At 46.3% G+C, this 25,790-nt stretch overlaps 1 protein-coding gene across 2 annotated transcripts in view; it reads left to right on the plus strand.

The window, feature by feature from the left end:
• The first annotated feature begins 9,931 nt into the window (after window positions 1–9,931).
• Window positions 9,932–25,790, plus strand: part of KDM7A (lysine demethylase 7A) — a 70,033-nt gene continuing 54,174 nt past the window's right edge. For both annotated transcript variants that reach the window (XM_052788990.1, XM_052788991.1), the window contains exon 1: window positions 9,932–10,193. In XM_052788990.1, the coding sequence (XP_052644950.1) occupies window positions 10,075–10,193 (119 nt within the window). In that variant the 5' untranslated portion in view covers window positions 9,932–10,074. The remainder of the gene's footprint in view (window positions 10,194–25,790) is intronic.

Below are 25,790 nucleotides of genomic sequence, written 5' to 3' on the forward strand. Positions count from 1 at the left end.
TCCTGGTGCTCGTTCCCAGACCCCGCTGTTCTCTGTGCTGGAGCGCCCAGCACGGCTGTCCCGGCAGTGGAGCAGACGCGTGCTGGGGCTCCTTCGTGGTCCCAGGTGCCATCCCTCTGGAGCAAGCTTTTCCCTTGGGTTTGTGGACCTTATCTTTCTTTCTTTGCTTACGTCCCGTTGGCTGTATTGCCTGAACGAGACCTACCTTGTGGTTGTTTCTGCACGTGGCTAAGATCGCTGGTGCGAGCAGTGCTGGCGGGGAGGTGCGAGGCAGCCGAGGGCGGCCAGGGCAGGGACCGCACGAGCCGGTGTGCCACGTCCGGATGAGCGGTACCTCTGCGGCTGTCACTCGCCAGAGCTGGCCCACGTGCTGTGGCTGCTGCGGGGCCAGGCGGCGCTTGTAGTCCCTTGGATGGTGGCACGGGCGTCGCGGGGTCACCCTGCTCCTCGCGCTGGAGGGGCCTGGCTTTCCCCTTCTCACCGGCATTGGCGGTGGGAGGAGAGCGGAGCAGCGTGCTGCAGCTGGGGACCGACCCCTCGGGAGGGCTTGGCAATTACGGCTCTGCCCTGAAACAAGGGGACCTGGGTCCTGCCACCAGCCCTGCAGGACTTGGGGGGGCTGTAATGCTGCAGCCGCAGATGTGGCTCGCACGGGGCGGGGGGGGGCCACGGCCGCCGCTTGACAAAGCAGCGGAGGTTTGGCAGAGGCGTCCGTGCCGCTCCGGAGGCTGGGAGAGATGCGGATGGCGCGGTGGGTGCTCAGTGCGCGCCGAAGCCCATGCTGCCAGATCTGCTCCCTAGTGCAGCTTGGCAGGGCTTGCCGGCCCCGCCATCAGCGGTGCGGGGCGAAGGCAGCCCTCCCGCTCCCCTCCGCAGCACCCGACGACCGCTCCCCACCTCCCAAAGGCATCGCAGGGCCAAATCTCTGGGGGAGCCGGAGGGCGCTGCCGGGTGCCTCTTGGCTGCGGAGAAACGACCCCCGCCGCCCCGGGTCCATCTGTCCGCATCGCTCTGCAGCCCCTGGGCCGGGCCGGGCCGTCGGGGGTGGCACGGTGGGGACCCCCCCCTGCCCTCTGGGGCAGAAGGAGAGCGGGCCGGCGGGCCAGACGGGCACGTACGGTGGGGAGAGGGCAGGAGGCTTTTCGCGCGCGAGGCCTTCCTTCAACAAAGCCGTTTCTGTCCTGCTCCCAGTATTTCTGCCTGTGCGGTTGGGGAGCGGGGTGGGGGGGTGTGTGTGTGGAGGAGCACAAAGGACCCCAGACAATAGGGCGAGCGGGAGCATTCCTCACACCCATGGCGGCCGGCGAATGAGCTTTGTCTCCAGCCGCTGCCTCCCTCCGTTTCGGGGGGCAGTCGCTGCCGTCCTCCCCTGCTCCTTTGTTCCCGCGCTGCCTGCCAGGGGTGAGACGGGCAGGTGAGCGGCGCGCGAGGCAGGGGGCTGGCGACGTGCTGCGGCGGGTGCATATTAATGGATTTCTCCAGCCTGTCGCTGGGTGTTTGACTTGATTCATGAGACTCCTCTGTCTTGGGGAACGACGAATGTGGCCGGGAGGGAGAGAGCTATTGTCTGCCAGGCCTGGGGCCCTGCCGGCGCTGCTCCGGCGGCTGCCATCGCCGCCATCCCCAGCCGCAAAAGCGCTTTGCGCCTTTGCCCCGACGTCCTTCCCGCCCGGGGTGTCCGTCTGTCCGGGGCGATGCGAGGTGGGACCGGCTGATACCCGCACACCGTGGGTGTCCCTGCGGCGTGACGCTGCGCGGGGGAGAAGGCAGGAAGGCAGGCAGGCAGGCAGGCAGCTTCCCAAACACACCGCCTCGAAGCGCGAGAGCAACCGCGCGCCAGTCGCAACGGGCTGCGTCCAAGCGGGGCTGCTCCTGTAAGTGAAAACGCTTCCACCCAGTACCTTAGTGGCAGTGGAGATCAAACACGGAAAAGCCCATTGGTGCTTTTTTTTTTTTTAACGGCAGCTATAGATTTTACACCAGATTTTATAATTGGCTATAATTTTTGAACAAAATAAATACACAGCTGGTGGACAGATACTAGCCAGGCAGCAGTCAGCCTCTGTCTTGAAAAGGCTGGTTCAGGTACAGCATTTGATAATGCTCACATGGAAAGGGTGTGTATGGTAATACCAGGGAAGGAAAACAAACAGGACGGAGCGTACTCCATCATGCTGACAAAGACACGGATTGTACATGCTGGGGTGCAAATAGGATTGTTTGCATATTCAGCTGGCTCTGTCTTCCCTTTTCCCCATCCCCGAGCATCGGTGGTGCCTGAGCTCCTCGGGGAGCTGTTTGAGTCGGGGGCACAAATGTGCATGGGGGAGGGGGGCAAAGGAGCACGTGGAGTAGGGAGGGATGGGAGCAGAGAGGGTGCTGCTTTCGGGGGCTACAATGGAAAGGGGCTAGCTGGTGGGATGAAGCCCTGGGATTAGGGTTTATCGGACTGAATGTAGGAAGGTACTGATGAGCTTGTCCAACAGCTTTCCTTTTATAACCCTAACATGCAGCTCATCCTGTCCTGAACTAGACATCAAACAACACATCTAAATCGTGCTCCAGAGCAAAGTATAGGTCCCAGGTTTGATTTTTTTCCTTTTTTTTTTTTTTTTCTTTCTTTTTCTCAGCCGTCAAGGAATAAAGCTGAACTGAGGGGGCAAGGAGCATTTATTCCCAGTGGGTAAAGAGAAGGCGGCCGATATGAAGGATTTTCGCCAGCGATAGCACTCCCCAGGTGGCAAACCCCACCTCTGAGTTTCCAGTAAACCTACCAGGACTACAAAGCAAACAAATCAAGAAATGTCAAGGTGTATTTACTCTCCTGTTAACCTGCTGCCCCGATCCCTCCCTGGTGCACATTGGTGGCACACAAGGGTCCACCCCGACTCTGTGTCCCGGGAAGGGGGTACTGCTGCGAGCCCGGCCAGGGAGAGGTGACGAACGAGGACCTGGCTCCCAACACCTGCTCTCCGGCCGTCGCAGCGCGGAAAGGGGATGCTGGAGGGGAGCCCGCGTTGGGAACAGTGGTGCTTGGGGGCTGTGCCAGCCCTTTGTGCTGCCTGCTCTCAGCGAGGCAGAAAATTGGTTGTAAAGGGGAACTCGCACACACCTGTTTGCAGCTGAAGCTGGAGGAGCTTATGTTAGAGGTCACCTGGACTCCACTGCTGTCAAATATTGGCTGCAAGTGAGATGGGTTTTCTGAATGCTATGTTTTACTTGGTGACACATCCAGAACCTCTGGGAAGAGCTTTTTCAAATAAGCTTATGCTCAAGCTTTTTGCAGTTCTCTTTTTTTCCCCTTTTTTTTCCTTCTTCCTTCTTATAAAGAGAATTAGGCAATCACAGCATTTTGATGAAGTTGCCTCTTAGCCTCTTGCTTCATAGCACGTGGCCTTCCTGAAGAATCAAGGAAAAGCTGATAAATTGGGTGTAGGAGACTTCCCTGGCTTTCCTTTCCTCATCTAATGTTCCTCCCTGCGCTGCCCTCAGAGCATGTCCTGCTCCTAGTTGCTCTCTGAACTTGTTCCTACTTATAACATTCTGTACATAAAACACAACCGGGTGCTTTTTGCTCTGATTAAAATCATGCTGTGTAAAAGAAAATCCAAATTAGCTCTGGCCTTTGGGCTCCTGACAAGTTTCCAGCGCTGCTTTCAGCACCGCAGAGATTGTGTAACTCCACATCTTCTGTGCAGTGACGTCTCCCCCTCTGTCATGAGCTGGGCTGGCTGCCGCACATCCAGGTTCAGCTATTAATACTTCAAGCAGCTTTTAGCACTGAAGGAGGAAGAGAGATTGCCAGCAGCTGGGTGGCATGCAGCAACTTGTTTTTTCTTGCTAGGGGACAATGATGTGGGAAGGGGTAAAAGGAGGAGGATTTCCTGGGTAATTCCCCAAGTTTTGATGTTTGTGCAAATACCTCCCAGTCTAATGTGTGCCGAGTGACTGGGGAGCCCAGTGCAGGGAGAGCTAATGCTTCAGGACAGGTTAACCCTTGAAGGAAGAGTACAGTAGCATCTTATACAAACTATGGCTTGAGTTTGCCAGATCTTTTATGCAATGAAGCACAGGGCGCTTTCCTGCCTCCTCCAGGGATTCAAGCCAGGTACACTGTTACACCATCTCAGCATTGCTAACAGAAGGGCTGAGCCTGCAGCTATCGTGTCGCATTTTCGGCAGAAACCTTTGCGTCTCGGCAACTTCCTCCAAGGATGCTGAACCAAACGCCGTCCAGACTCGCGAGTGAACGAGTTGCAAATGACATCACTGATTCGAAACAGTGCGTGGGCACGACGTGGGCGAATGTTCCCTGCGCTGGGTGTTTTCTAAAGGTCTCTGAAGCATGAGGCATGACTGAATGACTTGTGTTTTCTTTAAATGACGAGTGGGTGAATCCTGAATTGTTGGGCTGCTTTTATTTTTGTTAGATGTGTGTGGGCTGACAACATGACTCAGTATTTTCTCAGCAGATGCAAAGATCATATTGCCAATTCTGGGTATACTTCGGGCAGTTTCATGCAGAGAACTGGAATGCTTTTTTGGTCCGGAGCTTTGCTTTTTGGCAGCCTTAAGCCTCTTGATGTGAAAATAAGTAAGTAATTCTAAAAATAAGTGCTTTTCCAAAATGTACAAAAATACACTGAAGAAATGACTGAACATGGGGAAACTACCTCTACCCCCATGTTTTCACAACAATTTATCTGATTATTTTCATGTTATTCTAGAAATGTCCATTAATGTCTGATCTCTTTTTTCTGATTCTCCCTAGCCGGGATTGCTCCTGGGCCATCTCTTTGTCGGCTGAGTATCATCTCCAGTATTTTTTTTACCAGCCGTGCCCTGCTGGGTGAAAGCCACCATCTTCTGACCGATGGGTGTAAGTTCTCACCCTGCTCCCAAGAGACAAGTAGGCATATTTGTGTGTACATGTATGTGGTTCGGCCAGTACCCAGAAGTGACAAAAGTCCCAGAAAATTTCCCTTTCTCCCTTCTGGCAACCTCCCTGCCCTGCTCCCCCTTCTTTGTCCTCCCTGTATGCCACCTACAGAGTCTGGCATGTGCTTTGGGAGATGCATGAAGCCAGCCATGGACTGTGGATGCTTTTATTGTGCAACGATGTGTGCTCTCTTCTCCCATCCCCTCTTGTCTGCTGCAGAGCAGAGTGCTGGTAGTCATGTCCTTGATAAGAATAGGTTGCTTGCTAAGACCCTTACATGTAATCATAGCCCAGCATCCTAGAGCCACTGATAAACTATTTTTCCCTGCTGATACCAGCCCTTAGCCCACCATGAACCTTGCTGAAGGTATGGGAATGGCTAGACAATACTAGACTTGTGGGTGAAAGATGTTGTGCGGCAAAGGTTATCTTTTGGGAGATCAGAAGATGATGTGCCTATAGATGTATTCTGTAGAGTGTGCAGGGTGAAATGAATTCCATAGACCCTGTTTTTTTGATCTCTAACAGTAACTTTAACCACAGAAAAATTCTCACACTCAACCCCTAGCAATGGCCTTGGCTAACGTGACCTCTACTTAGCATCGTGGCCCAAACCCCGCTACAATCCTGACTATACTGGCCCGTACAACAGTGAGCCATACCTGACCGATAGCTAATTGTAAGCCATATGCACAAGCATGTATTGTAGTGCTAGGGGACCATATCACCTTCCTAACATTCTAGCTCTTCAGTTCTAAGCCCTACGTCCTATTCCTGACATTTTCTCTAGCCTCCACTGCCCACCCATGGCAATAATTCACCCCAAACTTTAGGTCGAGTGCATCCATCGTCCCTCCAGACCTAATGGGAAGCTGCTTGATTTGGTTAGCTCTAGTGCCTTTGTAGCCCTATCCCCAAATGACAAGAACTGGATGCCAGTCATCATATCTCTGAAATCCTCACATTATTCATGAATAATCTCAGACTTTTCAGCCCTTTCTACCCCAAAGCCTGATTCCAGCTTTAACCATAAGCTGTCAGCCAGCACTCCTCCAAACATAACCCGAAGCCTTCCGCCTCGCTGGGTACCAGCACTCGGGCTTGCCCAGAGGGGCAAAGAAAGAGGTGATGCTCTTTAGTCCTTGGTGTCCCAATCCCTAACCCTGACTTTAGTGTCTACAGACCTGATGGTCTTTATGTACTGGCCCGTACTTCTGAGTGCCAGAGCTGTTCACCCCAGCTAGCCCCAGCCCTCATGACTGTGTTTCTAAGGTCTTTGCTGGAGTCTGGGCACAGGGCTGGGGGTGGCCAGTGGGGCTTGCTCAGGGCACATTTTGGTAGAGTATAATGTGGAAAGATTTTGGGGGGGGGCATGGCTTAAGGGATCAACTGGTTTGCTCCAGCCACTGAGGGGATGGTAGGCTGGGTGCAACCTACAGCGTGGGGCAAGGGGGAGTGTGAGAGTGTCGGTACATCAGTGAGAGAGCAGGGAGGCACACTGTCACAGAGAAGAAGCAGTGGGTCAGGGATGATTAGAAAAGCCTGAGAATGGCTGATGTGTCCCAGTGACCTTGCTGCTTTCTTAAAACAAGCCTCATTGCTCCTGCCTGCTTACTTCTCACTGCCCTTCTGCTGGTTCTTCGTCACCATCCCCACCCCTTGTCCTCCTGCCTCTGGATCTCTAGAGCTGCCTGCTCCTCTAGACCTGGTTCTGCAGCCCTCCCCAGCCCTGCGGCACCGCTGCCTCGCCTGCTTCTGGCAGTCAGATCTCCTCCAGGGGCCAAGCATATGAACCTGACGTTGCTTATTACAAGGCACTCTGCCACCCATATTTCACGCTGGCATGTCTTGCTGGTTGGGAGCCAAGGACAGAGAGGGCTACGGCCCCAGGTCTCTTAAAGTGTCAGATGTGTTACTGTGAATAACGAGCTTGCTTGTGAAGATTTTTGGGGATTGGGCTCTAAACTGGCTTCATTTATTTGTTTACGTTCAAGGTCCATATTGCAAATTTTGTTTCTAAACTGCATTTAATAAGACTGTCATATAAAAGCTCTCCAAGTTTCTGGGAAGAACGCTTATTAAAAGTGGTTTTGTAATTCTTACAGTGTGTGGTCTTTGGCTTTTCTGAACTTTTGCTGTGCTACATTCAAGTATAGTTTAGTGTAGTTGGAAAGAAAGCTTGGAAAGAGAAAAGCTGACAAGGAGCAGATCAGACTGAGAGGGAGATGGATCTGGTTTATGCTTCTATTTTTTGCAGCAGATGGAGTCGGTGTTCCCCACCTGCTTAAGGAGTGCCCACAGCAGACTGACTCACTAACACACCTTGTTCTGAGAGAAATCACAACAGCAAAAGGATGATGTTTGTGGCAGTAGAGAAAGTGTTTATTAAATGGCAAGCTTTGCTTTGCATGCTTAAGGTTGCAACTTCTTTCTTTTCAAAAAAAATCTGTTTGTTGCAGTAATCAAGGCTGGTGAAGGGAAGGTCCCCATGGAGTGCTGAGACCAACCTGCTTCCTCATTCTTTGCACTCTGACTGTTGGGCAACTTTCTTCTATGTCAGTTGAAAACTTCCTCATCAAATACAGTAACACAGGACTCACCCTGAAGAAAACAAGGTCTTCTCCCCACGTAACACACGTTAGGCAGCCTCACCCCCATCTCTTATGGGAAAACCCAACGGTGTGCTTTACCACGGAGGTTAAGGGTTTTGTCATTTGCAGACACCTCCCGAAATACGACGTGTGTATTTTTATGGCCACTTTGGATAAAGTTAGCACTGCAGCTGGTAACTGCAACTTCAAGATAAAACTCACCACGTGACATCCTAAGGAACAGCAAACTGAGGAGCAAGGAATTGTTTTTTTTTCAGACTCCAACATGGCTCCATATACTGACACTTTGTTGCACAAACACAGAATAATGACTTTAACTTGAACAGTTGTCTCTTAGTAGCTGTTATATTACCTGTAATTGTTTCTGCAAGAGCTTGCAGGCCCTACCATTAACATGCATCTTCCTGGGTGTGCTTTTGAATCAGATTAACAAAGGAAAACACTATTTTTCATGAGAAAGCCTCTTGGTATGTATTATTTCCAGAAACCCCGAAATCATCATTTGTTACCCTACTGGTGTTTTTTACCCCTATTAAGCTTAACATCAGCTTTTTAGAGGACCGCTGTGTCCATGGTCACATTCTGAGTTGCTAAAATACTGGGATGCATTGGAAAACAAGAGCACTGAAACACCCACTAAAAACATCCTGCAGGTCAGAATCGCATACACTTTCTAAATAGGTCGGGGTTTGGTCTGAGAATCTGGTATTTCTTGAAGAGGTCCTTTACATTTCATATATTTCTCTATTTCATTCTCTATTCAGTCACATAGCCTGCATGCTGGAATTATTTGTTTTACATTTCTTTGCTGTCCCATTTGCTGCCAAATCATCATCTCGTGTTGCTGTCTTATATAAATGTTAACATTAGCTAGCTTCACAGTAACAGCCTGGAAAGGAAACATTTACTTCTGAGCTTCCCTCTGCCAAACAAACGTGCAGTGTATGTTTTTTTGTGGCTACTGGTGGTTAAGGGCATGGGATGTAAACTCATAATGCTGTATGCACCGTTAGTCTATTACAGTTATGATCACCATAACACGCATTTCAACGTACTTATTGTTTCACTTTTAAATTGGTACATTCAGTGTGGAGGACGTGACTCCCCATTCCCTTACACAACATAATCTCCACAGGTCCTTGAGACTCTGCCTGCCAGCAGGAAAAAAAAATATAAAAATTTCCATTTTAAACTCTACTTTTTTGTCCTTGATGACGTACAACGCATGCATCGGTGTTACTTTTGTGTCCTGAAAGAAAGGGCGATGGGATGGAATGGAACAGCGCTGCAAACATATGCAGAGGCCTTGACAAGAAGTAACGGACTGCAGACCCCAGCTCCACAGCGTGAAAGCACCGGCCGGCCTCGACACCATAAAATGAGGCGACGTGCCTCTGCCCCAAGACCCCTCCAGCATGAAGCAGCACTGCCCGTCCGCTCAACGTTCAGCGTGTGCACCGACGAGCTGGGAAAAACCTCCTCAAAAACCCGCCGGGAACGAGCGCTGCCTCACTGATTTTCTGTGACCCGTGGTCGGGTCTTCGGCTACTTCGACTGAACCCGCAGGAGCGGAGTTAAGTTAAAATGAGAGAGGACGGCCTCCTGCAGCAGGCCTGCGCGGCTCCCGCCGTCAGAACCAAGCGGGACCCGGCTACTCCCGGACAGCGGCCCCTACACCAAGGTCCGGTGCTGTCTGCGGGAGGCCCCTGCTCAGGAGGGAGCCGGGACGAGCCCACCGCGGCAGAGAGGCCGGGCCACCGGACCGGACCAGACCGGACCGGACCGCCCCGTCCCGTCCCACCGGCGCCGCCGGCCGTCACCCGAGCCCCGTGGAGCGGAGGGTGGCCTCTGCGCCTGCGCCGGCGGCCCGACAACAAAGTCCAGCCTTCGGGCTCCTTCGGGCGCCTCCGGCAACGCTCGGCCGCTTCCGCCGCCGCAGTTACATAAGGGGGAGCCGGCGCGCGCGCCGCCGCCGCTGCCCGCCTTCTCGCCGCCCGTGTCCTCGTAGCACCCTGCCCCTCCCCCTCCCCGCGTGACGCTGCCCGGGGGAGGGGGGAAGGGCAGGGCCAGCGCGTGCCTCCCCGCGCCACGCCTCCCGGGAGGGGAGGGGCGGGCGGCGGCACGTGCGCTCCCCTCCCCGCGCCCAATGGGAGCCGGGTTTCCCTCCCCCCCGCCTCCTTCCCCCGCGCACGCTCTGTTCCAGCCGCTCGGCGAGACGGGCGGGGCGCGGAGCGTTCCGCGGGGCGCAGGCGCGGCGGGGACGGTGGCTGTGAGGAGAGAGGGCGGGGGGGGCGGTTCCCCCCCCCTCCCGCCCGCCTCCGCGGGGGCCGGGTGACGCACGTGCGCGCGCCCCCGCGCGCTGTTGTTCGCTCGCTCCCGCGCCGCCTCAGCCCGTGCCTGCCTGCCGGCGGCGGGGCGCGCGCGGCGTGTGGGGCTGGCACGCGCGCTGTTGTTATTGGTGCCGCCGGCCGCGGCGGAGGGAGGGGGAGCGGGCGGGCGCCTCAGTCAGTGAGTTCTTTAAAGATGGCCGGAGCGGCGGCTAGTGCCGCCGCGACTCCCGTGTACTGCGTGTGCCGGGAGCCCTACGACGTGAGCCGCTTCATGATCGAGTGCGACATCTGCAAGGACTGGTTCCACGGCAGGTAGGCGCCGGGAGCCGCGCGGGGACGGGCGCCGCGGGGCGGCGGCGGCGGGGGGAGAACGGGACCGCCGGGTCGGCCGGGCACAGGCGGTGGCAGTCACCCTCCGCCCCCCCCCCCCCCCCGCCCGGTAACGGCTGGGGGGACAATGGCGACGCAGCGGCAGCACGGGGCGGGGAACGGGCTCCCGTCCGCTCCGTCTCTCCCCCGCGGCGGTGGCAGTGGCCGGTGCGGGCGAGGGCTGCCGTCCCTGGGCACATGGGGTCGTTCGCTGGCGAGGGGGCGGCCGGGCCGGGCGAGGCGGCCCGGCGGGGGGTGGGGGGGGCAGGCCGGTTATGAAAGAGCAACAGATGTGGGGCTCCCCGGCCCCCCTCAAGTTGAGCCGGCTTTGGGCACGCGTCACGTCCACCCCCCCGCCTCGCCCCGCTCCCCCGGGGGGTCTCTCCCGGGACAGGGCGGTCTCTCGGCGGAGAAGTGCGGAGGGGGCACGGCGCCGGCTGCCGGGGCTCTCCCCCGGCCGGGCCCGGGCTCGGGCTCCTGGCTCGCCGTGCGTTTTGGTTGGGGCGGGCGGCCGTCCGTGGGGAGGGCCGGGGGCGGGAGGCGGAGGAGGGTCGCCCCGCTCCTCTCGCCGCGGTGACGTTTCCAGCCCCTGTCCCGAGCGGCCGCCGCCGGCTCGGCGCGTGTTGTGCGAGGCGAGCGTGTGAATAATAAAAGGCCCGGCGGCAGCCTCCCGGCTGCGAGGAGGAGGAGGCGGCGGCGGTGGGGATTCACGGGCAGTTAAACAAAGGAGCAAGTTGGGGGCCCGCGGCTCAAGCGGCTCGGCCGGGCTGGGGCTGCGGGGCTCCGAGTTGCCGCCCCCATTATGTGGGGAGCCCCGGCGGCGGCGTGCGGACCGGGGAGCTGGCGGCGGTGTAGGAAGTGCCTTGTGATTGACAGCAGGACATTTAAATACCCCCCGTGTAACAAAAACAGGCTGCCGGCGAGACAGACAGCCGCCTCGCCCTCTGCCGGCACGGGGCGGCGGAGCCCGGCCGGGCCGAGCGGAGCGGAGCCGAGCCGGCGGCCCCCGAAGTTGCCCGGAAAGCAGGCGACCGCACCGGGGCTTTGCACCTCGCCGGTGCAGCCGGCCGCTGAACAAAGCGGTGCGCCGGGGAGGGCTGCCCGTCGGGGAGAGGTGTCGTGCGGCAGCGCGCTGGCGGTCCGGCCGCCTTTGCCTTTCATCTCTTGCCCTCGGCGCTTGCAGCAGAGAAGCGGTGGTTGTGTGGGTTTTTTCTTGGGCTTTTTTTGTTTGTTTGTTTGTTTTTTCTGTATTTGTTTTTTTCTTTCTTCCCCTCCATGGCAAAAGAAAAATGCTGGCTAAAAGTAGGTTGCATATCTAGGTGTTACTTAACAGTAATTATTACACATGGGTGTTTCCTTGCCACGTTTTAGGATGAAAGGAAGGCTTGCAGTATTTCAGATGTTGACTTGTACATATGTTGGGTTGTTAGGCTCTTTGTGTATGGCTTTCCCTCGACTCAAACCACAGTATAATAGAAACTATGAAAAGGGTTTTGTAAACTGTAAAAACTGGCAAAGCAGAATTGTCGTACCTTTAAAAACAACCCCTCGTTAATATTTTTAACTAGACTGCTACTACTCTTGCCAGCGCTGTTGTTTGAAGCTAGATGCACAACAGCTTTTTTGGATTACAGTATCTTAATACAAGTTTGTCAGAACTTGGTCACTGCTTGTAGTAAAGGTGCAGACATCGTCTGAAGGTCTTTGTACAGTTACAGGTTCTCTCTCTTGCAAGTATTTTTCTGCATTTGCATGTTGCTCTTTCACTCTGTCTTGGCAATCGCTCGGCTCACATGCAGGCTCAACTTAAGTGCCAGTCTTGTGCACCGATATTACTAGGGTACAAGTGAACTAAGTTCTGAAGTTGTTACGAGGAGGAAAGTATTGACTGTCTGATACAAAGGTGGGACAGACTGCTCTGTAGCTTTCTTCCTAAATCTTGATCTGCTTAAAGATCTACAGTGGTTCCTATGCTTGAGCTCTGTCATGCAATTGGTAGAAAAACTGTGCTGGCACTGAACTGCTTTGATAGTCTGAAACTGTAAGTGTGGAAAGTAAGCAAGCCAGCAGGATCTGGCATGTTGCTCTGGGATTTAGTTGCATGCTCACCCAGTCTCGTGACTAAGGGACAGGATTGTGGGAGATCTGTGTCCTCTCCCAGCTGTGGTTGCTCTGGGAGTGCCTTTCCCCTTGCTCTAAGAGTATCTGAAGACCATTACATAGCTTGTGAAAGAACATGTATACTCTTAAATCTTGAACTTCTTGGTTTCGTGCTTTCTTGATCCCCCCCCCCCCCCCGTGGAATGGGATTGATGTGACTTCATGTTAAACATATAAACCCATGCTTACTTAAGGCTGTGCTGTGCTAATATGATACCTAGCATGTATTACTGGATGACGGACTCTTTGGTGCCTTCCGGTGTATAGTCAAGAGAGCACCTTAGCAATATGCAGGAGGCAGTACAAAGTCTGTTCTGGCAGATTGGTACTAATCCCTTTAAATTTTATGTGTGATTTTTTTCCTGGGTGTTCTTGCACTGTCTTCAAATGACTGTATTTTGGTTTACTGTTACCAAGATATTAATATTATCAAATATACATTTTATTGGTTCTGGCAAATATTTGTGTAAAAGTAGATATTTTGATGTGCCTTACAAGGTTGTGAACCTACATTCTGGGTTTTAGTTACTCTACGAGTGGGCCTAACAGCCGGCCACAGTCTTGTGTAATTACCTCTTGCTGAACAAAAGAGCATACATAACGTGTGTGTCTGTATGGTGTTCTAGGCTTCGTCACTTTCTTGAATGGGTTGCAAGACTGGAGAGACTACAGAGACACAGATATGACAAACTGTCAAATCTTTCAGATGGGCAAATCCATTTATGTTTTAGATGATTTTTGTATTTTCCCGGTCTTTTTATCTTCTTTGAATGAAAATGTCACATTAAGCTGCTTCCCCCTTTCTGGCTTGTCTAGGATATACTCCAACTAGCATGCAGCAGAAAAACCCCTTTATGCTGCTCTAAGTCTTCTACTTTTTTTTGAATCTGTTCAGTAGCTCCTGACACCTATTTTAAGTTCTTGGCTTCATCTTCAAATGATATGTATCATAGCATGATACTTCTTGTTCTGTCTCCCTTCATTTTTCTGATGCTTTACCTCAGTTATTAGGTTAACTACATACTGTTGTCTTTTCTCGCTTCTTTTTTTTACGGTGATGTATGTAACCTTACGCACAGAATATCGTTTTTTAAACCTATCTTGCAGTCAGCTCTGTTCTTGAAATGTGTTTGTGGAGTCTGCAGAAATCCTATTGTCAGCTTTGAAGTTTTTGTCCTTTTTTTCTGTCCATGATACCTGTACTTGACTAGATTGATGTATGTTGCATAGATGTCACTTGTTCTTGTAGACTAGATTTCAGACAGGTCGGAACAAACTTAAGTTTAAGCATGGAATTCACTTTTTGTCTGCACAACATAATGTCAGTAATGCTTTAGGGGTAAGTGATTGCAGAGTTAGCTTTTTAAGGCAGTTTGCTCTGTAAAGCTGCACTGGTACTGTACTGGTTGTAAAGGAGCATGGAGAAGTCAGGCAAACTGAGAATTAAAAATGCAGGTGCTCCTATGAAGTTTTCTGTGTAGCACTTTTCCAAGGGATGTTTTGTTTGTTGGCAAACATACAGTGAACTTCTAACATGTCTCAATAACAAATAGGGTAAGAAGTTATCAAACATGTGAATGTCAATTACAGTAATGGTCTCTGCCTTTTAAAATGCCTGTAACCTTTTAAATGTATTTTTTTATGTTAAAAAAAGATTTTTTTGAAACAAGGGAAGTGTTTTATTCTTCAAAGCCAGAGCAGCAGGTAATAGGAAGGGAATAAATCTTTTTTTTTTTTTTTTTTTTTGTTCAAAATCAGTAATTTTTCCTAAAATTTCATAATGGTGTCAACTTTGATGTCTCACCCTCAGGGAGAAGAAAGAAAGAAAACAGACCATCCAGCTTTGCCTAAGTCGCATCTTTGGTGTTTTATGTAAATGAAACTTAAAATTAGAAGCCATAAATCCTTTTTCTTTGATAAAATTTTATGTTTACAGAAATCAGCATTTCATTTGAGCAGGTTAGAGGGCAATAAAGGAAATACAGCACTAATCTGTATGTAGCGTGTGTATGTACGTACTTCTGTTGCATAGCAAAATCAAATTGATTAAATTTATATGGAATTGTTTTTAAATTGATACCTCTTGCTCTCACGATTAATTCTTTATTCTGTGTAGCATTCCTGAAAGAATTAACTTTTTTTTTCCTTTCCTAGAGCAGTTCATTGATGGTATATAGAACTTCGCCATTAAGTGTTTGATGTTTTTTACAGCTTTGTCATTATTTAAAAAACACTTAATAACATCATTTGAAAAGAAAGGTGATTCATGTACCTTTTGAGGCTGACTATTTAAATTGCAGATGCCTTGAGGCTTTTTTCTCAAATGGAAAAAAATTTCAGCACCAAAATCACATCTGAGCTAAGTTCATGTAGAACATAGGTTTTCTGATGTTATATAGATTTGAACATGTCTTCATTTGGTCTCTGAAGAAACATAAAATTTCTTAACCACTCCTTAATCTGATCTCAATTTCAAAATCAAGGTTCCCTCTTACAGCTGTTACGTTACATGGTACAGGTCCCTCTTAACGCATTGGTTTGTACTCTGAAGGCAGGCGTTCTCCTTAAGAAAAGAAGGAAATGCACGTGCTATAGTGACTACTTTTCCTGAATTGGTTCTTTGTTTTGGAGCTTTATACATGAGGTTCTGCACAATGGGCTTCGCCAGCTCCTTGCTGCTGAAAGAGGCTGTCCCACTCCTGGCTGCATGCTACTATAATTTCTCTTTTGCTGGTTCAGTGCTTGTCTGATTGTTTGGTAAATCAACTCTGCTCGGAAAACTGACAAACCCCATTCTTTTGCTGGGTTAGCTTTTTGTTGGGTTACTGAGCTGAACAGGCTCATCAAGGGCTAGGATGAGTCCCAGACTGTTGCAAAATATTAGTGAGGACTGTGTTGCTGGAGGAGATGATAGTAGGTGGGAAAAGACAGAAGAGTTGCCTGTTTTTCTTCCTTACTGCCTGCGTCAGGATCAATGGCTCACCCAGTTCTGTGGAACTTTGTTTTTGGGTCTCAGTCACCGTATGTGACTCTGCTTTTAATCTGATGGCCTCTGCCCAGACTTATCTGCTGATCTAGTGTGGTCCATAGCAAGCAAGGCATTTCCAGTGCAGCTGCAGTGTTGCAACCCCAGAACATCATCTGTTTGCAGAGGTGGGCGAAGCTCCTGTGTCTGTCTTCAAGGGACTTAGAGGACAAGGTTCGGTGATGCTCATGTCAAGGAACATGGAGACTGCAAAGACAGACTTTTACAAATGCCTTCTGGTGCAGGCCTTCTGTTTACAGAAAATTAAGGCCTTGTAATTGTAAAAGTTCAGGGGCCAGAACTGAATCAACAAATCCTTGTCTGGTCACTAGAGCTCTGGTCTGGCACCAGAGGCTCCTGAGCTGACTTCCTGGCTTTCATATTGTATAAGCCTTAAATTCTTCCTGTGGCAACTGTGTGTATGTTAGGGAAGTGTTTTAGACCCCAAGGGGAAGTGAATGTGTTTGTTAACCTTACTTTTCTATGGTTTAGCCTTGTTTCCTTAGAGGTAAGATGGAAGCCTCAGCTTAAGTCCAATGAGCTGTGTGTCTTCTGCCAAAGGATAAAATAACTTCAGGTGACTTCAGCTCTTCTAACAATACAAAAGCTGAAACAGTTTTGGTTAAACTGAGAAGAAACTAATAATAATAAGGGTGCCAGACTAGCACTTGTGTAATTGGGTGTCTGTTTCCAATCCTTTTATATTCTTCATTTGAGCAAACCAATTCTTCCTTCTCGGTTCCCATCTGTGAAGTGGGAAGACTTATTAATATATATTAAAGTAGATGTATTCTACCATAATAAGCACTGTAGAGCAGTAAGTATTCAAATTTCTTCAATTTTTGGAACTGTGTAATAACATGTAGAATTATATATACAAGGTTTTTTTCTTTACAGTTTTCTTGAAAAACTGGCTTTATTTGAAGTATGTGTACTTTGAAAGTTAACACCTCTTTCCTTTAGACCTGTAATGTGGTAGATTTTTTCATTTGATGTTCTGGAATAAAACATAGTAGATGTTTTAGAATATGCATTTCGACACAATAACTAGGACAAGGAAGAAAAAGTATTGTCCAATAAAGATATGTAAGAGAACTGAAGGGTACATAATTCAGCTTTTTAAAGTAGAATTGCAACAAGATTCTAGTGAGTTTCTGAACAATTGTTAAATGCTAATAGTTCTCATTTCTACAGTACAAATTAATTATTGCCTATTCAGTGTTAGTTACAAGATGCAAAGGCTCAGAATTAGTGATTTAAACACTACCTTTAATTTTTTGTGATGTTATAGTTGATCTATATCAATATTTTTGGTATCATTGTTTTTTCTTCGGCCATTCTTGACTGTGCAAATGAAGGTGTTCTAAGTCTCTCTGTGTAATTTAACTAATAGTGAATTTTTTATTAGCTAGTTAATTTGTGATGATTTTATATTCCAAGATGGCATTTGTTGATGTTTATGTAGCACATTGGTATCTTTCTTTCCTTGTGTTATATTAATACATGCTTGATTTGGCTGAAGAATTAAAATGCTTCCAGAAGGCTCTGTTTTGTGACTTCTGTATCTACAAACTACAGAGGTAAGAGAAGTCTGGGTGGGGGCCTGCTCCTTGGTACGCATAATTTCTGTATATATCTGCTAGGTGCTACAGTGCAGAGCATGAAATATATTCCTTTTATTTTCAACTTATCTTGCTCTGTTTATAGTGCTGAGTTCTCTTACAGCAACACAATGGCAATAAAATGGATTAAGCCTTACAGTGGAGTGTCACTCTGTTAACTGCCAGTGGGCAAAATCACATTAATTTTGTTTTCTTTCTTCATTTGTGGTTTCTCGCTTTTTTTTGTGGACAGTTTTCATATTCATTAGCAGGTTCTCAGTGCAGTTTTCTGTGCACTTTCTGTATCATCTTTTGAAAGATCATGTGATACAGTGTCTCCATTCTGTTTACATGACACTTTGCACAAGTTGAACTCATACTCTTCCTGTAAATATTTGTACTTTCCCTACATAATTTTAAAATAAAATACCATTGTCTCAAAACAACTCTGAGTAATCAGTAAAGACTTTCATAGGTACAATGTGCAGGCTTAAAAACAGAAATAAGTTTTAAATTTGTCTCATTGCTGAAGTATGAAAATTCAATTAAGAACATTGTATTGCTTTATTAGCAATGTAGGAGAGATATTTTAGTGAAATATACAGCTTTTAAAATAGCTAAGCTATTTTTCATTTGTCAGTCCTTTCTAATGTATTGTAACATTAGCTTATGAATACACAGAACTAACAATCTATGGAGTATGAATAGTCTTGAGATGTCTGCTATATGGTGGTAATGTGGATTTATGTGACTAGTTACATCTCCTCAGGTCAATTCTGCTTTTGAATGGAATTAATATTTAATACTGTTTTCTCCATTACTTCAGCATTAACTAAAGTAGACTTTAAAACTGGTCTTTCTTTTTGAAAATATTGAGTTCATTGTTGCTCAGGCAGGCATAAATGCTGATGTTTGCCACAAAAGCAAGAAAGCTTTTTTAAAAACCCTCCCACATCATTCTGTTTTAAAAGCCAACTGGAGTGAGGATGACTGTTCTAAATTTTTAATACATTGTGGTACAAAGTCTATTTATTTTCATTTGAAACTGTCAGCTGACATTGCAGCTAGCCTGGGAAATTCATTTCATAAATTTAATTGTGTTTGTTCCATTTACATTAATGCTTTATTCACTTAAAGGCTCTTAAAGCACTATTCATGAAAATGAGTGCAAGGAAAGGTGACTTTCTGAGAAATGAAGTCTTTGATATTGAGGAGATAGGATTGATCTGATCTGTCATTCTTACCACTTATCAGGCAGTATTTTCTGAATAGACTGACATTTTCCTTTTGGGGTATTGACGTTTGAGGGCCAGTAAACAAAGGCCAAATTGGGTAAATGAAGAGCAACTAAAGAAATTGCTATGTTTTATTACCCAATAGTACTTGTAAAACTTCTAGCTGGCTTCCCCAAGGTACAGATTTTTTAGTTTTGTTTCAATAACAAAAATATTTGGATCTTTTCACTAAAAGATTACATCATCCTGTTGACTTGCAAAACTCAGTGTCAAGAACAAGCGGAAGTGAAATGAGGCACTGCAACTTGAACGTATGGCTTTCAGGGAGTACTGATGGGCAGATCTGTGAGCTGCAAAGTACCGTATGGAGCAGTCTAGGAACAGTACCAAAAGCAAGATAGCCGTGCTAATCTGATGTTGTGCCCAGGCAAATGTTGCCAGTCTACCTCTTAGGATAGTGTTTTCCCTTTTTATTTCATGATGGTGTGCTGTGTTGACATGCCACAGCTTCAAGCCCAAACACGCTGTCCTAGGTATTTCTCTGTGCTCTATTGCTTATGTGAGATAGGACCAAAAGCATGTTAACAAAAATGGTGTACACCTGTAGTCTCTTAAATCTCAAGTTAAGTTCTGACTACAGTATACGTCTGAGGACACGTGAATGTGATGCAAAGGTGAGCAGCAACTTGCTGCCTCTGATGCTGTGCCTTCCTGTGTGAATTGCTGGGACCTCTGGGGGCATCACTTTGAATCTCTTAACGCTGCAGTAAAATGTGCTGCTGCTCTGATGTAATGAATATAGGAGAAGTAGTTTAGAACGTTGTTCTTATTCTTCATAAGAATGAATGGGGCAGCAGTAGTATTGAGTGATTGGACTAGCATCCTTGCTGAAAAGTGTCTCATTTAACTGAGTGAAAGCAGATGCCTTGGCTGTAGCTTATACTTCCAGCATGGTCAGCTGGCTTGTGCTTGCAGCATCATGAAACTCCAGTAAGAAGGATTTAGGTGTGAACTAGCATTAGGAGTATCATTTGAGTAGATCAGAATTTTCTGAAGTGAAGATGTAACTCTTAAGTGCTTCTGCAAGTGTTACTTACCTCTTGGCTTTTCTATTTTACTAGTAGGGGCAAATTCTAATTTCGTTTTGGTTTTTGGATTTGGTGTCTGTGCTAGCATCGCCAGTGAGAACATACTGTGCATTCTATTTCCTGGCCCTTATCAGAGTGTGGAAATAACTTTATTGGCTAATGAAAACAACCCACAAACCCTCCACTTTATAGAATAATAAAGCTTTTTACTCCTAGTTAGTTCTGGTACTGAATGCTGAATAGACTTATTAGTATAAGAGAGATCAAGATCTTGTATATTGGTGAAAGGAATGTATTGCTGTTGGTGCCAGTGCTTGACCTGTTAATGTGAGGTGCCGTTACCCGCTTCTTGTGAAGATGCCTCGCATACAACTGGTGTTTTCTCAGAAGTAGTTTCCTCACATTAAGGAATAGATCTCAGGTATCTCTAGAATCCTGTTTGTTTATTGCACATTAGTGCTTTTGTGCCTTTTTTCTTCCCCCCCAGCATGTGAACGTCAATGCATGTCTCTACCTTAATTGGCTGAACCTTTGTTTTTCATAGGGTGGCACTGCATTTAATTCTCTTTTTTTCTTTGATGCTACACACAGTCTTAAACAGCGATGTTATGTGGGGAGGGGGACAAGGAAATGAGACAAAATCATGAGAAAGTAGTAAAACATTGGAAAATAAAGCTTTAGCCTGTAAATATGGTTGAATGATCAGTGAAATGATTTTGAGCTAACATCATGTTTGTCTGGACTAAGCTTACGTGAAACAGGGACTGGTACATTTACATCATGTAACTGAGAGTGAATTGCAATGCATTCCTTACTGCTCTTGGAGCATGTGTGCTGAGAGTGGAAGTGAGTGCATCCCTGCAGTGTATGATGTCAGTTCCCAATGCAAACTACATGGAAAATTCCCAGGGATTTGCTTGTGGACCATATAGCAGCTTGAAGCAGGAAAGCTTCTGTCTCCAATTTTCCATACCATCCCAGGGCAACACTAGTAAAATATCACATGCTTTTTATAACACATTTACTAATGTTTTGAATAGTCTATTTTTCTGTTGTGGTTTTTTTTTTTTTTTTTTGTACAGCTAATGGGGAATTTGGAGACAGAAGTAGCAGGTACATGTGTTTTATATACTGGATTTTTCGTTAACAATCGTTAACAGTATAGTAAAATTCTGTTTCTTATAATGCCAACCTGAGGAAGCTGGACAAGTCTCTTTCCAGTGTGAATGTATGCATTGCTCTGAGCCTCTGGGAAATTCATCAGCTTTCTATGAAGTTTGTGCACCATGATACTTTGGAACAAGGTTTTTGTTAGGAAGTGTTCTCTATCCCCTAATATGCTTGCCAGCGTCATGTGTACCCTCATATGCGTTTGGAAGAAAAACTGTAAATCTCTAAATGATCATTGTTGGAAACTTACTGACTATACGCTAAGAGGCTGGGAGTAAAGCAGATACTTCCTTTTCAAAACTCTGTAGCAGACACAAAGCAGCTGAATGAGACTTCTGGTTATCAGGTGTCTGAAAAATCAGAACTGAGATTAGGAGATTTTTCTGTTCTCATGGGGTGTCTATAAAGGGAGTAAGCAGCACAGTGAAGAAGAGATGGTCTTCTAGGTGAAAAGCTGGAGGGAGAGGACAGGAAAGTGAAGACAATGCGGAAGGAAATGGATATCAGAACAAAGAATACTTGGAGAATATTAACTTGTACTGCAAGAGTCTGGAGTTTTAAATTTGAACATTAATTTGTGAGCGGAAAGAAAGCCTCTGTGCTAAAATATCTGTTGCAATGACCAATCACTCTGAAGTGAAGTGTGGAAGATCCAAGTTCTAATGCAGCCAGTAGGCTTGCTGATGCGGATACAAATGCATGGTTGAGTTTTTGATTTGATGGAAGCCACTTTACGGTGTGCAGAAAATAAGAAGTGATCAACTTTAATTTAAATTTGCAATGTAGTTTTCTGTATCTTTCTCTGAATGGAATCTAACCTGAATCAGCTGCATCAAGTCCAGTCTTAATTCTTACATTTTCTGGAGATAAATACACAGTTTGAGGTTGTCTTGTGTAACTCCATGGTTTGAATTGCTAAAAGTAAAAGCTGTCTTTTTAAAGAAAGCTGACTCTAGGTGTATTTAAATTGATGTACTACAAATTGTATTGTAAGGATGGGGAATCCTCACTCTTCAAATAGCTTGATTATTTTTTCTTAGTATTTTTAGTTTTACTTAGTTTCATAGCCCGTGCTATGTAATACAAACTGATAAATAAACTTTTCTTCTGTAATTGAATTGTAAGAAGATGACTTAATACTTCGCATTCAGTAAATTATTGAACTCATTAAAGGCTCTTTAGAGATCATTGACCTCTAAATCTTTATCTAGGAAACACGGTAAACGATTATTCTCATGTGACGTATTTACTGCTTTTTGCTAATTATTGAAGAAAAACCTTTTTGGCGCTTTTGGATTATGTTAGTAGAGGTCGTAAAGGAAAGCAAAACATTACTACCACTTTCAAATCAGAAAAGCAACAACAGTTAAGTGTTACCTGTACTCCAAAAAGTCTGGCAGGTGTGAGTCAGATTTTAGGCAAATGTAAAGTCCTCACCAGTTCCTGAAATATTTAGAGAAATTGACAGCCTGCCTTTTTTTAAAGAAAAACAAGTGCATTCACAGTCAGGGGATAGACTGTTATGCTCCTGTAGGAAGCACTATTAAATCAGAAGACTAAGAAAAAGTATTAGGATGTCTTAAGATCTGCAAAAGGTTGTGCTGTAATGGATGCTCACTGTATGTATGTATTCACGGATGTCAGGAGCAGGGACCAGAACTCAAGATAATCTTGTCAATGTCCGAGTGCTCTAACCAGAAGTTTATGTTTGGGTCATGTTACATTCTGTTCTGGGGCCATAATTCTTGGATTCTTTTCTGCAGAGTAAGTGGGGGAGATAAAGAGTATCTTTACATAAAAAGTAACTTGGAGGTGAACATTCCCTTGAGGTGTGTGGACTTGAACTCCCACAACCTGAATAAGCACTGCTGCCATCTCACTTGGAAAAACAAAATAACTTCTCCCTTCATAACTATTTTTTAGTGCCCAGTACTTTGAAAATATGGCAGCTGTGCTTGCCTTCTGGCTTCTATGCCAGGGAACGTGGTGCATGCTGGCTGGGTGCGCAAGGTGAGCAGAATAGATGGTGCTTTTGGAATTTTCAGGTCAAGTGGTGAGGTGTCAGGTGAGTGTAGGTACCTCTGTGGTTAGCTGTCTGTCTTCTGAATTTAGGTGGGCTTTAGGGGCCAGCATTCCCTATTTGGGTATTGCCCTCATACCCTTATATAGATGTATCCCTTCCCCTCCGGCTCCATGTTCTTGCAGTTTCTCCCTGATTCTTCTCTACTCTGGATTGAAAGTAGTTGTTCCTTACAACTGTTCATTCCAAGGCTGCATCCTGTTGTACTTGCTATTTTAACTAATCCACTTAGTATCAGTTGATGTGGAACAAAAGTCCTCTGGTAGTCTTACTTTTGGTTTAAACTAGATGTGTAACAGTGTAGTGATAGACCCAAATTAATCTAGAAAATTTTGATTTAATAAATAACTTTCACAGAATCACAAAACTGCTGAGGCTGGAAGGAATCTCTTAAGATCATCTAGTCTGCTCCCCCCCTGCTCAAGCAGGGTCAGCTAGAGCAGGCTGCTCAGAACTGTGTCCACTTGGTTTCTGAGTATCTCCACAGATGGAGACTCTGCAACCTCTTCCACTGTTGGACCACTCCAGCAGCTAAAAAGTAAAGAAATACTTTTTTTTTTCCCCTTGTGTTCAGGTGGATTTAATGTGCTTTAATCTGTGGCCATTGCCTTTTGTCCTGTCACTGGGCACTACTGAGCAAAGTCTGTCACCTTTCCCTTCCCATCAGGGGAATTGATACGTATTGATATTTACACACATTGATAAGATCCCCCCGTGCTTTCTCTTCTCCAAGCTGAATGGTTGCAGGTCTCTCAGCCTCTCCTCATCTGAAGGATGCTGTAGTCCCTTAACCATCTTAGTGGCACTTAGCTGGACTTGCTCCAGCATGTCCACGTCTCTTCTACTGGGGATCCCAGAACTGGACCCAACGCTCCAGGTGGGGCCTCACCAATGCTGAGTAGAGGGGAAAGATCACCTCCTTTGACCTTTTGGCAACGGTTTTCCTAACGCAGCCCAGGAGGCTGTTGGCCGCCATTGCCATGAGGTTGCACTGCTGGGTAATGAGCAGCTTGTCCATCAGGGTTACAAGGTCCTTCTTTTGCAGAGCTGCATTCCAGCCAGTTGGCCTCCAGCATGTAATGGTGCAGATTACCCTTGCAGACAAAGCCTAAGACCTGTAATAATGTGTACTTTGAATGAGTCTTGAATTGCAAAGACGTAATTTACTTAGCTTCTATCAAAACATTTTCATATAATCACTTCTTGTAGTATTGACACCCAAAATAAAACACTTGGATGTGTTGCTCTTTGGCAGGCTTCCTGTTTTCTCTCATAGAAACAATTAAGCAAAACTTGAGTCAGAATCTTCTCCTGAAGAATTAATTTTGTATTTTTCACAATAAGTGAGCCATAATGTCTCCTGTAGTTTTTACAGGAATGGTAAGTGTCTGTACTCATTTCCAGGGGACCTTTTGTAGTAGGTCCTCTGCTTCCTGCTTCATTCTTTTCTCATGCATTTCTTTGAGTATTCTTGTTCAAATGTTATTGGTGTTTTGCCCACTATGAAGAAGGCGGCATTGTAAGAGGTACATATACATACACTAGAGTGATACATGGATAAAATCTTTTTCCCCATCTAAAAACTGTGAAGCTGAGTAGTATAGACTGTGAAGTAAAGATTACCTGAAAAGTGTTTGCATGTAAAATCTAGAAAAAAAGATGTGAATTTGTGCTTTTGCAAATAATATACATGACTCTAGATAGCTTATGAAAGAGCAAAACTGGTTTCAGTTAGAGTTTTAGATTAAAATCAGAATGTCAAATTATATCCAGAATAAAAATAATTGATGCAGATAAAATTAAATCTTAGTGCTGATGTAACTCAACCCCCAAACTCTAGTTAGCTTTGTTCTGCACTATTTGAAGTTTCCACGTGGTCTGAAAATTACTGTGCTTCATTAATTCCATCTGAAGAGGATTGAACAGTTAGATTTCTGTAGATGGAATAATGTGTAACAGTGACTTCTTGATAAGTTATGGACTGCGTGGATGCAGTTTTGGCCAGTATGCCCCTCTGGACCTCTATAAAGAGCTGAGAATCCAATAAAGATCTCTAAATTATAGGCATTATCTAGTTGATTGAAGGAGCTTAATCTACTTGCTGCTCTGCCAGCCAGCCAATGTAACATCTGATATTTAAACTCATTATCTGTGTATCTGAAACAGTTTGCTTGTATCATAGCTTAAATAGAAGTTAATGTAATCAGCTACTCCATCTGCGTTTGAAATGAGGATGGTGAGCTAGAGATGATGAGCCAGTTTGCTTTCAGATTTCTTCAGAAATGAAGCATCTGTCTCTACTTGCTATTGCCTGCAAGTCTATTTGCCTTAGAAATGTAAGGTATTTCAAAGCTATAGGGGCTATCATATATTATTTTCTGTTGTGCTTAGAAGATGCAGAAATTACTCTGCTTACTAAAAAGTTCTTAGCAATGTCTGAAAAATATTGTAGGTTGGAGGAAGAATTACACAGTTGAGAAGCAGAGGACTTTAAAAATGTCTTTGGTTTTTTTTTTTTCTTTCTTAAAGGAGACCTATTTAATGAGTTGAATTTTGAAGGCAATAAAAGATTCATTTTGGGAACAGCTGCAGAGACTCTGAATGCTACTGTGAGTGTTAAGGCTACTTAGTAGGAGGCTCGAGGAGATCTTTAAACCAGTCTGTTTCAGAAATTTTTAAACCAGGTAGGTGATAAACTGTATTTGGTGTAAGGAGCCAATTAAAAGGTGTATAAAGCAGGCTGAAGCCAAGTTTGCGGTTGCTGCGGTCTGTAAAAGTAGCAGCGCAGTCCTATAGTAACCCAGGAATAAGGGATTTGCAGCAATGGAGTCTTAAGGTTGTGCTAATACTGGTTACTGGTCCTAGAACATGGGAGACAGAAAAGGGTATTGCCTGGTGTTGTTAGCAGAAAGTCATATTTTCAAATCATGCCTGACATCATTTTCTAATGAAGGGGCACAGTTTAAAAACAATAATTAACTTCCTAATCAATCCCCTCAGGCTAGGAAGCCATTGTGGGTTTGTTACTGTTCACCTCCAAACCTTTTTCTACCACTGTGCTTGAGAACAACACAGGTCTGATGGTGCCTACTGACAGTATTACTCAGGACGTCAAAAGCTTTACAGACTGTGCGTTGCATAAAATAACACAGTACTGATAGTACTTGTCATGCTTCATGAT

Source organism: Harpia harpyja, chromosome 6 (genome assembly GCF_026419915.1).
Source record: "Harpia harpyja isolate bHarHar1 chromosome 6, bHarHar1 primary haplotype, whole genome shotgun sequence".
Lineage (NCBI taxonomy): Eukaryota > Metazoa > Chordata > Aves > Accipitriformes > Accipitridae > Harpia > Harpia harpyja.